General features: G+C 30.1%; 2 protein-coding genes across 3 annotated transcripts; one reads left to right on the forward strand and one right to left on the reverse strand.

Annotated features, from left to right (window-relative positions):
• Positions 1-1854: 1854 nt before the first annotated feature.
• LOC107406337 (probable xyloglucan galactosyltransferase GT14) lies at positions 1855-3698 on the reverse strand. Of its 2 annotated transcripts, XM_016013448.4 has the most exons (2): positions 3418-3698; positions 1855-2944 (listed from the first exon to the last, which is right to left on the reverse strand). In XM_016013448.4, the coding sequence occupies exons 1-2, from the start codon at positions 3425-3427 to the stop codon at positions 1971-1973; spliced, it is 984 nt and encodes a 327-aa protein (XP_015868934.3). In that variant the 5' UTR covers positions 3428-3698; the 3' UTR covers positions 1855-1970. The 2 variants fall into 2 exon arrangements, with proteins under 2 accessions (XP_015868934.3, XP_048334315.2); XM_048478358.2 differs by having other exon boundaries at positions 1855-3698.
• Positions 3699-7636: 3938 nt separating this feature from the next.
• On the forward strand, positions 7637-11441 carry LOC107407375 (heat stress transcription factor A-5). Its single transcript, XM_016014653.4, has 2 exons — positions 7637-8032; positions 9890-11441. Exons 1-2 carry the CDS (start codon positions 7805-7807, stop codon positions 11072-11074), a joined length of 1413 nt encoding a protein of 470 aa, XP_015870139.1. The 5' UTR covers positions 7637-7804; the 3' UTR covers positions 11075-11441.
• The last annotated feature ends 3432 nt before the right edge of the window (positions 11442-14873 follow it).

Consider the following 14873-nt stretch of genomic DNA (forward strand, 5'->3'; position numbering starts at 1 on the left):
TATCGATAAAAACTCATAAAAATGATAAAAATTTATGAAAATTTATTTAAAAAAATAAAAAATTTTATTGAAACTTTAGAATTAGTTCATTTAATTAATTAATTATCAAATTGACTATTAAAATTACAAAAATATTAAATATATATTATATTTTTCTTAATCAATTAATTTATAATGAGCATTAATTATTAAGAATATACTATTATTAATAAAAAATACATATTTAATAATATTATTTATTAATTAAGATAATAGAACAACTATTACAATTACGTAATATTTTATAAATGTTATTTCAATAGTATAAAGAGCATTTAGGTAGTTGAGAATTATTTCTATTTTTTTTATTCTCATTTTAAATTGTGAAATGTAAGAAGTAATTATTAAAAGATATATTTTTTAATAATTTTACATGTAATTATTAGTATATTATTGATATAAATATTTGAGAATTAAATTTGCATGTATCAAATATCATTAATGTCAAAATTTTGAATCTTGGTTTGCAGAAAATATATTTCTTGCATATCCCTTTTAATTTTTGTCTACATTATAATTTTCATCTATTTTGTAATATTTATACAAATATTGAATTTATTATTTAAAAAAATAATATCAGATAAGGAAATTTGTAATTTGTAATTCTAATTTTTTCTAAGAACATAATAGGTATATTTGTCTAATATAATTTTAAATACTATTTGTTAAATATTAATTTTTTATTTTTATTTGCCTAATTATTGAAAGATAATTAAAAGATAAAAAAATTTTATAAAAATTAAAAGATAAAAATTAAAAATTTTTATAAAAATTTTAAAAAATTATATAAAAATTATGAATTTTTTAACCAAATTATGGAAGATTAATATAGATATTATAATAAAAATGTTCATAAAAATTATAAAAAAAATCAAAAATTTTAATAGATATTATAAAAATTATATCTATTTCTATTTAAAAATTAAATTTATTTTAATATATTTAAAAAATAAAAATTTCATAAAAAATTTATAAAAATTGTTGACATTTTAAACTATGTCACACGCAATTCGTAATTCCAGATGGATGTGATGTTTTCGGGACAATCCAATTGTTACAACCTTTAAAAAGTTTAAAATCTAATTAAGAAATCTCCGATCCCTAAATGGACTAGTCAAGTCCTGGGGCTTTACCTTTGGGCTAACAAACACAAAACTCGTGTGCCACATAAAGCCCATATTGTTTGCCGACAACTGAATTGATAAGGGACCCCTCGGTAATAATCATCACCATGCCTTGCACATGATCTCCATCTCCCAAATGCCAAGGCTCATCAAATTGCTGTCTCAACGTCCCCTGCGTTTCAGCCTTAACTTGTGGTGTCAGTGTCACCGTCCCGTGAAGTTGGACTCCCTTTTACCTTTGGACCCACCTTTTTCCTTTTTTTTTATTTTCTTTTTTTTTAATTATCCAACTTTTTTAATGTTCTTCTTGGATATGCGTCAGATAATTAATAATTTAAAAATGTAATTATAAATAGATCTACACTTAATAAATTAAGTTAATCAAATTTGAATTTCAGCAATTTATTAGCTTTAAAAAAAATGATACTAGTATCATTTTTAGTTTATCTAATTCATATGTATATATGTATATAATTTAATGGTACTCAAATAACAATTTTTCGTGTGGATTGAGCTCAAATCTAAACCATTCCCACCAATCTTCCAAAAAAATCCAAGCAAACTTAAAAGTTAAAAATATATATAAGAAATATATTCCTAATTTTGAAAATAACGAATTCATTTTCTTTCTATATAAGCAAAAGATGTTCTAGTAGCTAGTATCCACTCAGGTAAGCTCAATAAAAGAACATAAAGAAAGAAAGAGATTTATAGGTATAATATATTCTACAGTACATTTTATTTATTTATTTATTTTTCCTGCTTGTTTTCTGAAGCAGAAGAAATCCCACTGAATAATCATCAACTTTATCCTATTTTCTGAGGAAATGTATACTTGTAATCATCCCCATCGGCAAAACCAAGACTAGGATCTCCACCTTCTCTGATTACCCTCCTAACATCCTCCACCCTATAAAGAATTCTCTTCACTGCTATATCAAATGCATCTTCAAAGCTCTCTGATTTGGCCTTTGGATTTGAATATACAATCTTGGGTATTAACCTTATCACCTCCTCTCTCATACCCACTTCTTCATCTTTTGAAATTCCGAGCAAAATTTTCTCAATGCTTTCAGGCATACCTTTCACATCCTTAACTGGTATAAACACAGAATACTTGGTATGGTTCTTTGGGAAATGCCATATATACTGTGAATAAGCACTACCAGGATGGAAAAAAACAGGAATACAACCTGAAAGAATGGAATCAAAAATTGATCTTCTGGTGTATGAATCCCCTGAAGGCTGCAAACAATAAACTGAGCTTTGAAATTCCCTCATAACATTAACTGGATTATCACAGTTTTTCCCACCAGAACTGCAATCAATGAATTTACAAACTCTTGAAGCTTGACATTGTTCGATAATCTTTCCCCTGATTGATTTTTCAAGTTCCGGTCTTGGAGCACCAGCAAAGGTGAACAAGTAAGGCCTATTTTGGTTCCTCATCCTGGTCTGCCATTGAAGAACTTCAATGTGATTTGAAGGGTGGAAATAGGTTGGATAAGGAATTGCAAAATCGTTTTTCCATGAGCTTGATTCCACTGATAGCATTGTCATGTTCATGGATTCTGGTAGGAACCTGAATTTGCTACCCCAATCAGAAACATTATCAGTTTTCCTCCTGAAATCCCAAGAAATCCTACCAGTAACCAAGAAATGGTCTCGACCCCACATTCTCTTCCACTCTGGTTGCTTCGAAACCCACCTCAGAAGATCTTTACCAGATGAATCTCTCACTGTAATGTTGGGATTCCAAAGATAGAGACTAGCATCTAGTCCTGCATAAAATGGTACAAAAATGGCTGATGCTAAGGTGGAGTTTTTTGTCAAACACTTGTACTGCATCACTTTGTTGTGGAAAATCACTTCCATCATGAATTGGTTTGTGGAAAACCAGCTCTTGTTTGATAAAACCCCTTCAGAATTATCAATTTCAGGACCAAAACCCAGATTTACTAGGTACGGACACATAGAACTATGAGTTCCTCTAGTGAGAGACTTACAATTTTTGAGCAAATCTTGGTTGAATCTGCTAGGAAGGTCATGAATATATATGTATCTACCAGAACAAACCGAATCTTTAAAACTATGATATTGGGTACCTAGATTGGTCTTGTTCTTCATGATTCCAAGTGGGTTTTCTTGTTGATTGACTTTAAAAGTGACCCTTTCGTCAGCACTACCCAATAAAGTTGTGTAATCAAAGCAAAGCAAAACGAAACACAAAACGAAAGAGACAAAGGAGGCTAACCAGAATTCATTTGAGCATTTTCCCATGATGGGTTTCTCCATTTTTCTTCTTCTTGACTAGTTATGTAGTGAAGTCTTTTTCTTCGATCAGTGAAAGCCTCATTGCCTGTTTGTTTACACAGGAAAAAAAAAAAAAAAAAAAAGAAAAAAAGAAAACCTGGGTTCTTTTTTCTTGTGGAAAATATAAATGAATTTGTACAGTAACGAGGGTGTGGGATTTTCTAATAGGCTAAAATAAAAGGGGGTAGAAAAAAGTACAAAATTAACTTTAGAGAAATGATTCAAAGGACTTGAAATATGTTTGTATTGGTGAAGAGATTTATAGATAGGGAAACAAACGTCCGTTACTTTGTTGGACACATTAAACAGCTCTCCTAAAGAGAGTGCGACAAATTTTCCACGATTCATGAAAAAAAAAAAAAAAAAAAAAAACAAAAACAAAACAAAACAAAACAAAAATTTTAATTAAAGATATTTAATTTTATTATTTTTATATTAAAATTTTAGAAATAAATTTTTAATAATAATTATTTAAAATTTTTTTATAATATCATTTAAATTATTATTTAATATATAAATATAATTTTTAAATAATAAATAATATTTGTTTCCTACAATTACTGATTTAGAATTTTTTAAATAGGAAAAAAAGCTAAGGTTAGTGGTACACGAATAATGGGCTGTCGTAGGTCAAAAAGTCATTCTTTCTTTTAGCGACAAATTTTTCTACCTCGTTGGGTGGTAATCCACCTGATTCACCGACCAAAATTGTGGGATTGATTCCACTTCTTTTTATTTTAAAAAAAAAAAATAATAATAATAATAATAATAAGCAAAAATAAATGCACCGAATCCAATATCTTTTTTTTACCTTATTATTCTTATATCATGAATTATTCTGTCGGTGCAAGGAACCCATGCAATAATGGAGAAAAACTTATATGTAAAATCTATGTCATGGAATAATTATGAAGAACAGAAACTAAAGAATATATAAATTTATACAAAATCAAAATAAAAGCACGTGGATTCTATAAGTTAATTATTTAATGTTGGATTATATATATATATATATATGATTCGTTCCAGCACTCTTATCCGTTTACATATGATTTTTTTTTTTTTCTTGTATAAAGCCTTATTGAAAGCACAACTGCTAATTTTTATTTTATGTTTTTTTCTTCCTAAACTGAATGCTTTTTTTTTGTTTTTTTTGGTTGTCCTTTTTGGTGAATTCCTAAACTCAATGTCTAACTTAAACCACAAAGTGATTTTCTTTCTAAAGGCAAAACCTTGAAACAAAAGAGAACCCCAAACCTTAAAAAAGACAGATTTAACAAGTAATTTTGTAAGAATCCATTAGTTTCCTAACAATGTAAACCGTTTTAATTTGTGGTAGTTGTGGTGGGTATGAGTATTCTGGTGGCTTTCATTTAGCCCAAGAAACAGAGACCCAATGATAAGACCATCTTTATTTATTTATTATTGTTGTTATTATTATTATTAATTTTTTTTTCTTTACAAAGGTTCATGTTTAAGTGATTAGGACCTTTTATTTTCATCAAAAAAGAAATTAGGACCTTTTGTTATTTTCTTTTTTAACAAGCAATACCAATCTATGGAAATAATAATGATTTAGTGCTTAATTAATTTGTTTGCTGTTATTTAATTTTTCTTATTTTGATAAGAGTTTGGGGTGAGTCTTTATTTTGTTTGCTTGATAACAGGCCTACACCTTACTCATGAAGACGATAATAATACCATTTTTTTTTTTAAATAAAAGATGATAATATATCATTTAAATTGCCCTTTTAAGGACTGAGTTTAATGTTATTCATATTTATATGTTGTACTTGCGGTTAGCCCTATGCATTAATGGCTATTACTAACATTGGATAAATATAGATAGTGGATCTTTGTTTCTTATTCACATTTTGCATTCATGAGAGACATGTGAATACATGTAGTCCTGTGTATAATAATATCCTGATGTCAAATGTGCATTAAATTTGTAGATGATAATTTATTTTCAATTAAAAATCAAAGCTGTTATAAAAATTCTTTAAAAAAAAATAGTATTTATAAAAATAAAATTGAATAAATGCAACTAAAAAGTAAGAACGATTTAGAAAAAAAAAAAAATCGATGATCATGATGTATTATACGTGTATATATATATATATATATATATGAAGCAACTTACAGAAGTTGCTTGAAAATAAAATTAAAAAGAAAAAGATAAAATTATTAACATTTATATGTGGTTTTTATATGGCTATTATCATTCATTCATCATGGATAAGGATTCAAATTTTTAATACATCAATTAATCTAAAACTAAAAAGTTAAAAATCAATTACAATGCTTGCCTGCTTAATGGATTTTTTTTGGTTTTACAAAACATAATAATAATAACAAAAACAATGCTTTAACACTTGTTACTTACCAAAAAAAAGAAGAAAAAAAAATGCTTAAAACTTTATATAACAGCTAGTCTAAGACAATTTAATGATAAAAAGTACTGTTTTATCGAATAGTAACATTGAACTTCCTCATCTTTAATGTAATATATAAAAAAATAAAGAACAAAAACAAAAACAAAACAAAACACTAATATGTAGCATAATTTTCATATAAAGATAGAATTAGTACTAAATTAAAAAAAAAAAAAAAACCTTATATATATGCCACCGTACATGATGTGGTGGTGTAGTAAATCTTTTTTTTTTTTTTTTTTTTTTTTTTTTGGGGTAAGATTCGAGCCCAGCTTATGGATTGTTGGTATTTTTTACCACAGGACTACCATACGGCCTCATGATGGTGTAGTAAATCATTTATAATGGAATACTTAACAAATATTTTGCTATAAACAACATAGCTTTAAGTTTTTCTTACACTCAATGGATTAAAATTCAAAATTGTACACTATCACTCCAAAAAAAAAACAAAAAAAAAAAAAACTATATATTTGCTTGTTTGAGACTGCTCTATTACTGGATTTATGACCCACACTTTGCTTGTGATCTCCCTTTGTCTGGTGATAGCAATTGGCAATTGCTTATTGGTGAGCATTTTGCTCAACTTAATTGGCCAGCACTGCCAGCATGACCAAGAATATGTCTTCCTGATCTCTCTTTCTCCTCCAACATGTAATGAATTTGCTCATTTTATATATATATATATATATATATATATATATATATATATATATATATATATTTTTTTTTTTTTTTTGTGTTCTCAATTTTATTTAGTAAATTAACCCAATAAAACTAGGCCAAATCAGTTGTCATAAATAAAATCGTTTTCTTTTTTCTTTTTCTTTTTCTTTTTTTTTTAAATTATTGTTTGTTACAATTATAATTATTAGAAAGATCAATTAATAAATTTTTAATTTAACAAAAATTTTGAAAGCACACTGAAAATATATCCATTATAATAGATTTTTGAAATTCGGACGTTTTTCCTGAGTTGTTAAAACAGAGAAATCTTACCAAACATTTTTTTTTTTTTTTTTGGGGGACTGACGCTTACCAAACATGTAATGAAAACAAATTAAAAGAAAAAAAAATTATTGTCACAATTTATGGGTGGTCATGATCATTTATGCATCATTGAACTCAAATTGTTCATTTTTATGTGTGGTCATGATCATTTACTGATATTTAAAATAAAAACAATTTGAACTCACATTGTTGTCCAGAAATACAGTGATAGAGTCATCATGTTACCATTATAATTGTTACATAAAGACAATTTTGTGATAAACTCTGAATTTCATTATCTCTAATATATATATATATATATATATATTAATATAAATTAATTACCATCTAATTATCAAGGGAGAATAAAAACTTAAAACAAAAATAAAAGTGTAAGTAGCTAATACTACAATTTTCTAAAATAGAGATGTACTTCTGCAAATAATATTGTTTTGAACAATATTTTTTTCCATAATATATAATTGATACTATTTGTAATTTTTTTTAAAAAAAAAAAAAGAATTTTACTTATTTTATATTTTTCAAAAGGGTTAGTGTTATTTTTCATTTTTCTCTCTTTTTTTTTTTTTTTTGGGAAATAGATTCTTTGGAATATAAACTATATTCAATTGTAAACGCATGAAAAACAAAATAAAATAAAAAAATTGGTGGAAAAACCGTACGGTTTATTAAAAAAACAAAAAAGTCAACTCTGGCGAACCGCGAACATTCCACGAACCTCAAATGCTTTTTTACTGATTTTAGACGCTTTCTTTCTCTCTAATTTCCCCTTCTCCTTCAGTCTCTCTATCTCTTTTTTCGGTCTTCGGTTTTCTTCTCCGATATTTTCGCGGACCCGAAATTCACGACCCGAACCCGAGTCTCTACTCCAAAAACCCCCAAATGGATGGGGCTCAGGCTGCAGGCTCCGGCAGCAGCGGCGGTCCGGCGCCGTTCCTTTTGAAGACCTACGACATGGTCGACGACTCGTCAACGGACGAGATCGTATCCTGGAGCTCCGTCAAGACCAGCTTCGTCGTTTGGAATCCACCTGAGTTCGCTCGCCTTCTTCTTCCAACATTTTTCAAGCACAACAACTTCTCTAGCTTCATTCGCCAGCTCAATACCTACGTGAGCCTTTTTCAATTCGTTCTTTGTTTTTGAGTTTTTTTTTTTTTGGGAAATGAATATGCAATTTGTTTGATTGTTGATTGATGATTGAAGTTTGAATATGTTACTTTGCTGTTGGAATTTTAGATTCAAATATTCGAATTTCGATAATTGGACCGTTGATGATGATGCCAGGTTGAGTTAATTTGTGAATATGTTCGATATATAAGGAAATGGAAATGGTTTGAGAATATTAATGGTCATAATTTGATTTGGGATACAAGAAAGAAACTAAAGCTATAAAAATGGAGAGTTGGAATGATGGAGTTTTGAGCATGTGGTTGTTGGAGAGGTGATTAATTCTTGCTAACAGGTTAGAAAGAGAGTTATTTGTTCTTTGATAGTTACCGTTAAATATTTTATAGCCTTCTTACTCTACTCAAAAAAAGAGAGGGTGGAGGAGTTATTGTTTTATGGTGGTTTGGAATTTTCTGTTTAGGTTGAGGTGTGTGGTAACCAGCCTAATCTAGGACCTTATGAGTCTAATCTGATTAATATCGAAAATAAGTCGCCTCAAACGTGTCATGGGATATAATTTTTTTATAGAGATGCTTGGAGTGCCCTTAAATGCTCAAGTAAGATGTTGGGTCATGTGACAAAAGAGGCTAAGCTTAGCACAGGACAGGAAGCAGGAGCTCTAGAAAAATAAGTGATTTTGTGTTGATGGATAACTAAATCAAAATAACTGGAACCTGAGATTTTTTTTTTTTTTTTTTTTTCCATGTGTAATTAGGTAGAGGAAATTAAAGCTAACCCGTCATTGGGAAATTAGAACCTTCACATACTAATATATCTATTTTCTCTAATCTTAATTTTTTTTCCCTCCTTTTTTAAGTATTGCTGCAATGCTTATGATAGCTTTGCCTTCCCTTGTTTGTGAAATTCTACTTTTTTTGGTTTCAAAACAATGCAAGTGCTTTACCCTTTTCCAGTGTTGTCATCCACTTGCAAGTGGTTTCAACTGGTTTTGCTTGTGACATGGTTCAAAGCTTAAAATTTAGGTCATTGTTCTGTAAAGAATGGTGAATCGAGAATGGAAAATTGAATATTATATAAATTAGATGCAAAATTGATGGTTTTACGCTAGTCGCAAAATTAGATATTATTATTGTCATACCAAATGCTTGGAAATATAAAAGACAATGTGTTGATGAAATTTGTAATGTTGAGATTGATGTATAGAATAGAGAAAATTAAGGCACAAGAGTAAAATGAAGCAAAGTTGCTTAAGGTTGTTACATCAAATGCAATGAAAACCTACAAAGATACTAGTTAGAGTACTTTTGATGAAGTCACTGATGCAAAGGGAACTTTCAAAACAATATACATTGATACAAGTTGTGACTTGTGAAATTAAGGTTCCGATAGACAAGTAAAATTGGTATTCGTAGTTCATCTTGTAGTTGGGAGTTGTAATTAAGGTGTTATTCAGTTCCAGTTGAGTTAGACATTACTCTTATTCAGTCATCTCTGGAGTATTTTCTTCGGTTTCTGATTTATAGAGATTTTGATCCTTGATTTTAATCTTGTTTGAATTTTCCTAATTTCTGTCCAGAGATTAAGCTGGATTACTGTTCTAATTTTTTCACTGTCTCTGTCTCTGCCACTCTCTGACAAGCACATTTCAAAAATTGAGGAAATTGTCTTGTTAATTTTCTCTTATTTCTTCCTTGCATCAGTTTTTAAATATTCTTCACCCTTCCACAAACCATAAAGCGCCTCCAAATGATTAGAAATTGCAATTTGATCGCTGTTTATATCATGGGATCCACTTCTATATCATTTGGCTGACTATATTGGGCTGAAATTTGGTGACAGGGATTTCGAAAGATTGATCCTGAGAGATGGGAATTTGCTAATGAAGATTTTATAAAAGATCAAAAGCACCTTCTTAAGAATATCCATCGGAGAAAACCTATTCATAGCCACAGTCATCCACCAGGTACTCTTGTTGATCCTGAAAGAGCAGCTCTTGATGATGAAATAGAGAAGCTTTCACGTGAAAAAGCTGCTCTTGAGTCTAATGTTTCAAGTTTTCAACAGCAGCGTTCTGCTGCAAAACTTCAGCTGGGAGACATGCTGCAGCGGGTCAGTGAAATGGAGAGAAGGCAGGAATCTTTGCTAAATTTCTTAGAAAAGGCAGTTCAGAACCCCATATTTGTTGAACGTCTTGCTCGAAAAATTGAAGCCATGGATTTTACAGCATATAATAAGAAAAGGCGATTACCTGAAGTTGATCATCCGCAGCCAGTTTTAGAGAATAATTTTGTGGACAACCATATTAGTTCCAGAGCTGAGTTTGGAAATATTTTCCACCAAGACTTTTCTAGTAAGCTGAGATTAGAATTGTCACCAGCTGTTTCGGACATTAACTTGGTTTCACATAGCACCCAGAGTTCCAATGAAGATGGGGAAAGTCCACATAGGAAAGTATCTGAAGGCGAATTTAGAGGTGCACAAAGAACAGAGGGACTATTCTTTCCAGCTGAAGCGTTAGAGCTTTCAGATACAGGAACGTCTTTTGCATTTAAAATGGATTCATCTTTGTCGCGAAAATCATCAACCAATGGAAGGCCTGGACTGCAGTTGTCGCAGCCAAATTTGCCTGCTAATGAAGAAGGAGAGGGTCGCATTTCCTGCCACTTAAATCTAACTCTGGCTTCTACTCCATTGCAATTCAACAACAGTCCTTACTCAGCTAGAATGCCCCAACAAGGACATGAAACAAGCGAACCCCAGGAGTTGAACAAAAATATGCATGAAGAGGAAAAATTGTTGTCTTCCTCCCAAGAGGCTGCAAAAACCAATCAAGAGCCTGTAGCTGCTCCTGTAAAAGTAAATGATGTGTTCTGGGAACAGTTTCTAACTGAAAGACCAGGCTGTTCGGAGAATGAAGAAGCAAGTTCTAATTATAGAGCAAACTCATACGATGAGCAAGATGACCGAAAGTTAGGCCATGGAATATCCAGAAATGTGAAGAATGTGGAACAGCTTTCACTTTGAGCACAAGGATGGGGTGATGAAGGCTTCCTTAGTTCTTCAGCCATTGTGTAAGATTTACATTTATAAGATATTTTTAGTATATTTTATTATTGCAACCTATAAATTGGTTTGGAAAATAATGCCTAGATGCCAATTATGCCGTAAGTTGGTTCTTACTGGTTCTGGTTCATGGTTAACTGAGAGCCACCTGTTTTCGGAGAGTGTATTGGCAGCGTGTCATTTAACACGGAAACTGTACTAATGGACAGTTATATGTATCATGTAGATTTTATAGTTAGATTATGGTCAATTCGTCTGACACGTTTTTGTATTTACATCTACATTTTTGGAAAGATGTACTTTTACGCATTGCAAGTTCTTCTCTTTACACTCTTTGATCTTATAATTTCTTTTTGGCTGTTTCTTCTGTTGCTCTATTTTTTCTTAAAATTTGCAACCATGATCTCAAACTACGTGCTCTTATGGTGACCATCCATTGATATTTGCTGCTTGATTTTATGCTTCCTTGTTGTGAATTACTGTTCAAGATAGATTATGAATGATATTTTATATTTGAGTGGCTCTTTTTTTAAAAAAAAAAAAAAAAAAAAAAAATCTCTTTAATTATCTATTCCTTTTCTAGGCAACTGTGGATCCTCCATGCAATCATGTTGATGCTTTATTTGTGTTCATCTTGACGCCATTCTTACTTGTCAACTTGCTTCATGAGAAATTGCATGAGTATGTAATGGCGATGAGAAAAATGTATTTGTTACCCTCAATATATGTTTCAAAATTTAAAACTCTGTAGGTAAAGGGGCAACTCATAGCATTTGTCATATCATACATGGCTGAAATTAATAAACTCACATGTCAAGTGTCCAAATTGATATTTTTGGAGGTATTTTCGAAATGCTGTTGCTTCATAACCTGTTCTCAAAAGGTTTTATTCTCCTTCGGATGATGCTTGTTGCAAGGAAAGGACATGCATTGTCCTCATATAGTGATTGCAATCTCACATAGATCCAAATTAATTTGGTGCTGTAAAGGCTTAAAAAACACACTTGATTTAACCCCATTAGCCTAACCGTGAAGCTAGGTATTTTTTATTTTTGGTATAATAACCGTGAAGTTAGGTAACACATAAGGCTCTTTGTCCTGGCATTGAGAAAGGCCAAAATGGCACACATAACTATGGATAATCTCCACCTGATTAGGTCAGATTTGCTTTTCTTCCATAATTTTTCAATGTCCATATTTTGTACTCCCATGGTTAATTAACAAAGTGTAATTTACTTAATTCCACAGCTCATAGAGGGTTTAAATCTTTTTGTTTTTTTCAAAAATTCCAGATGAGAAAAAAGATGTTCACGTTCTGGATCTGGACACTGACAGCTTTATGGAAGAAAAAGGTTTTCGTATTCCATGTTTTGAGGAGTATGTCAACCTCTTGTGAATATGTCCACGAAAACTTAGCACTTTGACAGCTCTATATGACAACTCTAGGAACACTTCTAGGCCTTTTTTTTAAATGGCACTAATCATAAGTCATTCCTTGACATTTAATGCAGGAATTTGAGTCGATGCTTTGTCCTTATAAACTGTTTGTGGAATGAAATTAAATTGGATTGGATTTCACTGTTTTACATCTCATTTATTCGATTTTAAATTACAAGTAATTGGATTGAAGTAAATTTAAGATGGTCACCTAATCCAAATTCAATGTAACAAATAGAGAGAGTACTGAATTTATTACCGCCCCAACAAATGCAAACATGTCAGGCGTTGCTGTATAAACTGTGTTTGTATAGAATTGTTGTATGTCCATCAAAAAGTGCATTGGTCTAAGTCCTTTATAGACAAGGGTATAGTTAGAACCTCATATTGGCTTTGCCTAAGAATTTCAAGTTGAGTTCTAAATATATCAACAATGGTTGTTTTATAAGACATTGTCTTTACTAAATTATAAGTTGGCATGCACCATTTTGGTTCTAGCTTATCACCCCTATTTTCACATCTTGTGTTATTATTCAAAACCCATGCAAAGACTAAAAAGAGAAGCTATGGGCAAAAAGTGGCATTAAAAATTAAAAATAAAAGGTGGCTTTGCATAGTAATGGTGCACATGACAATGCAAGTGAAAAGTAGCATCAAGCTTCAAGAAAAGGCAATTGTGATTCGTGAAGGTAAAGCCAAGAGAATGATGTTGCAACCTCCTTCCAACTTTAGGGAAAAATATTTACCGTACTACCCAAAGAAAAAAAAAAAAAAAATTTCCTAGGGAAAGAAAGATGAGACTGCCTTGAGCTTTTTAGACATCAGCTACCAAAAGCTAATTTTATGTCACATCTTGGTGGATCCCATATTAATCATTTCCAAGCTTTTAAAGTTTTTAATCCAATTCAAACCCATTTCGATTAGACATCTAATTACTTCTTAATTTTATTACCAAAAAATAATTACTTAATTATTTTTTGAATAAAAAATTGAGTAATATTTTAGATTAACTGTTTTAATTGGTTCACATTTTATGTTGAAATCAAGATTTTTTTTTTCTTTTTGTTTTGTACGTGTATTTTATTCGTTTTAAATAGAAAACAGTAAAAATAAATTCAGCTTTTAGGAAAAAATTTTAACTTCATAAGGTGGAATGAATCTATACTTTCCATAGTAACATCGCTTCAAGCACTGTTTGAGTATTTTACTCGATACTTTATAGATAAGTTGTAAGCAATATATATATATAAATAAAAAAGTGAAAAAATTGTCTTAAAATACCAAAAAAAAAAAATTAAAAATTGTGTTTTAATATTTCATTAATAAATTTTAAAACTTTTATACAAAAGAATTTTTCTTTTTCTTTTTTTTCAATTTTGTTTTTGAAAAAAAAAAAAGGGGGGGGGGGCTCTAATCTTTATGTATAATGAAAGTGTGAACATAGAGTTGGACTTGATCTTGAAATGATTGGAAAATAGGCAAAAGGAAAAAATTAAAGGAAAAAAAAAAACAAATTTGTTATATTGATCAAAAGTGAATGTTGATCCCATTTTAAGAAAGAAAAGGAATAGAAAAATGAATACATACTCCATTGTAATTGGTTTTGGTTCTTGAGAAAATTTCCATTGATGAGAGAGGGTTGGTCCCACTAATTAGTGTAGAAATACCCGCTGAGTTGAGTACTAACAAAACCAACCAAGTAGAGTAGGTGAGAAAGTGACTTCTTTTCTTTATTTGAGCAGATCTCAGCTGTAATGCAATTGTCTTCATTCTACACTCTTTTTTACTCATCTTCTTCTGTCTATCACTCATTGCTTCTTTTTGGTGCCTACTTCATTTCCATAACCAGATTTCAATACGAAGTCCTTTTCTTTTTCTTTTTCTTTTTTTTTTCTTTTTTAATGTCTATAATTAAATAAAAATATGGGTCTATGCGAAAGTTAATTTTGTCAATTGTGGAAATTCTAAAAGAACCTCCTAAATAAGTGGTATTTACAAAATCCATAGAAGAATCACTTTTTGACAAATTTTTTTCCCCCCCTTATTTTCCCTTTCAGGAAAGAAAACAGTGTTTTCTCTGTAATTAAATGTTTCTATAAAGTTTATTAGTCTTACAAAATACACTATACTCTTTAAAGCACCTTTAATGATACTAAATACACTTCAAACATGTGTTATAATTTCTTGTGCATTTTATAGAATAGGAAATGAAAATAATTTTTTTTTTTTTTTTTTTTTGTCCTTTGAGTGACTTTTAGGAAAATATAATATTAGAAAAGTGCTCTAAACAGAGTTTAATCACCATAAAATTTTAGCCTAAAAA

Source organism: Ziziphus jujuba, chromosome 3, assembly GCF_031755915.1.
Source record: "Ziziphus jujuba cultivar Dongzao chromosome 3, ASM3175591v1".
NCBI lineage: Eukaryota > Viridiplantae > Streptophyta > Magnoliopsida > Rosales > Rhamnaceae > Ziziphus > Ziziphus jujuba.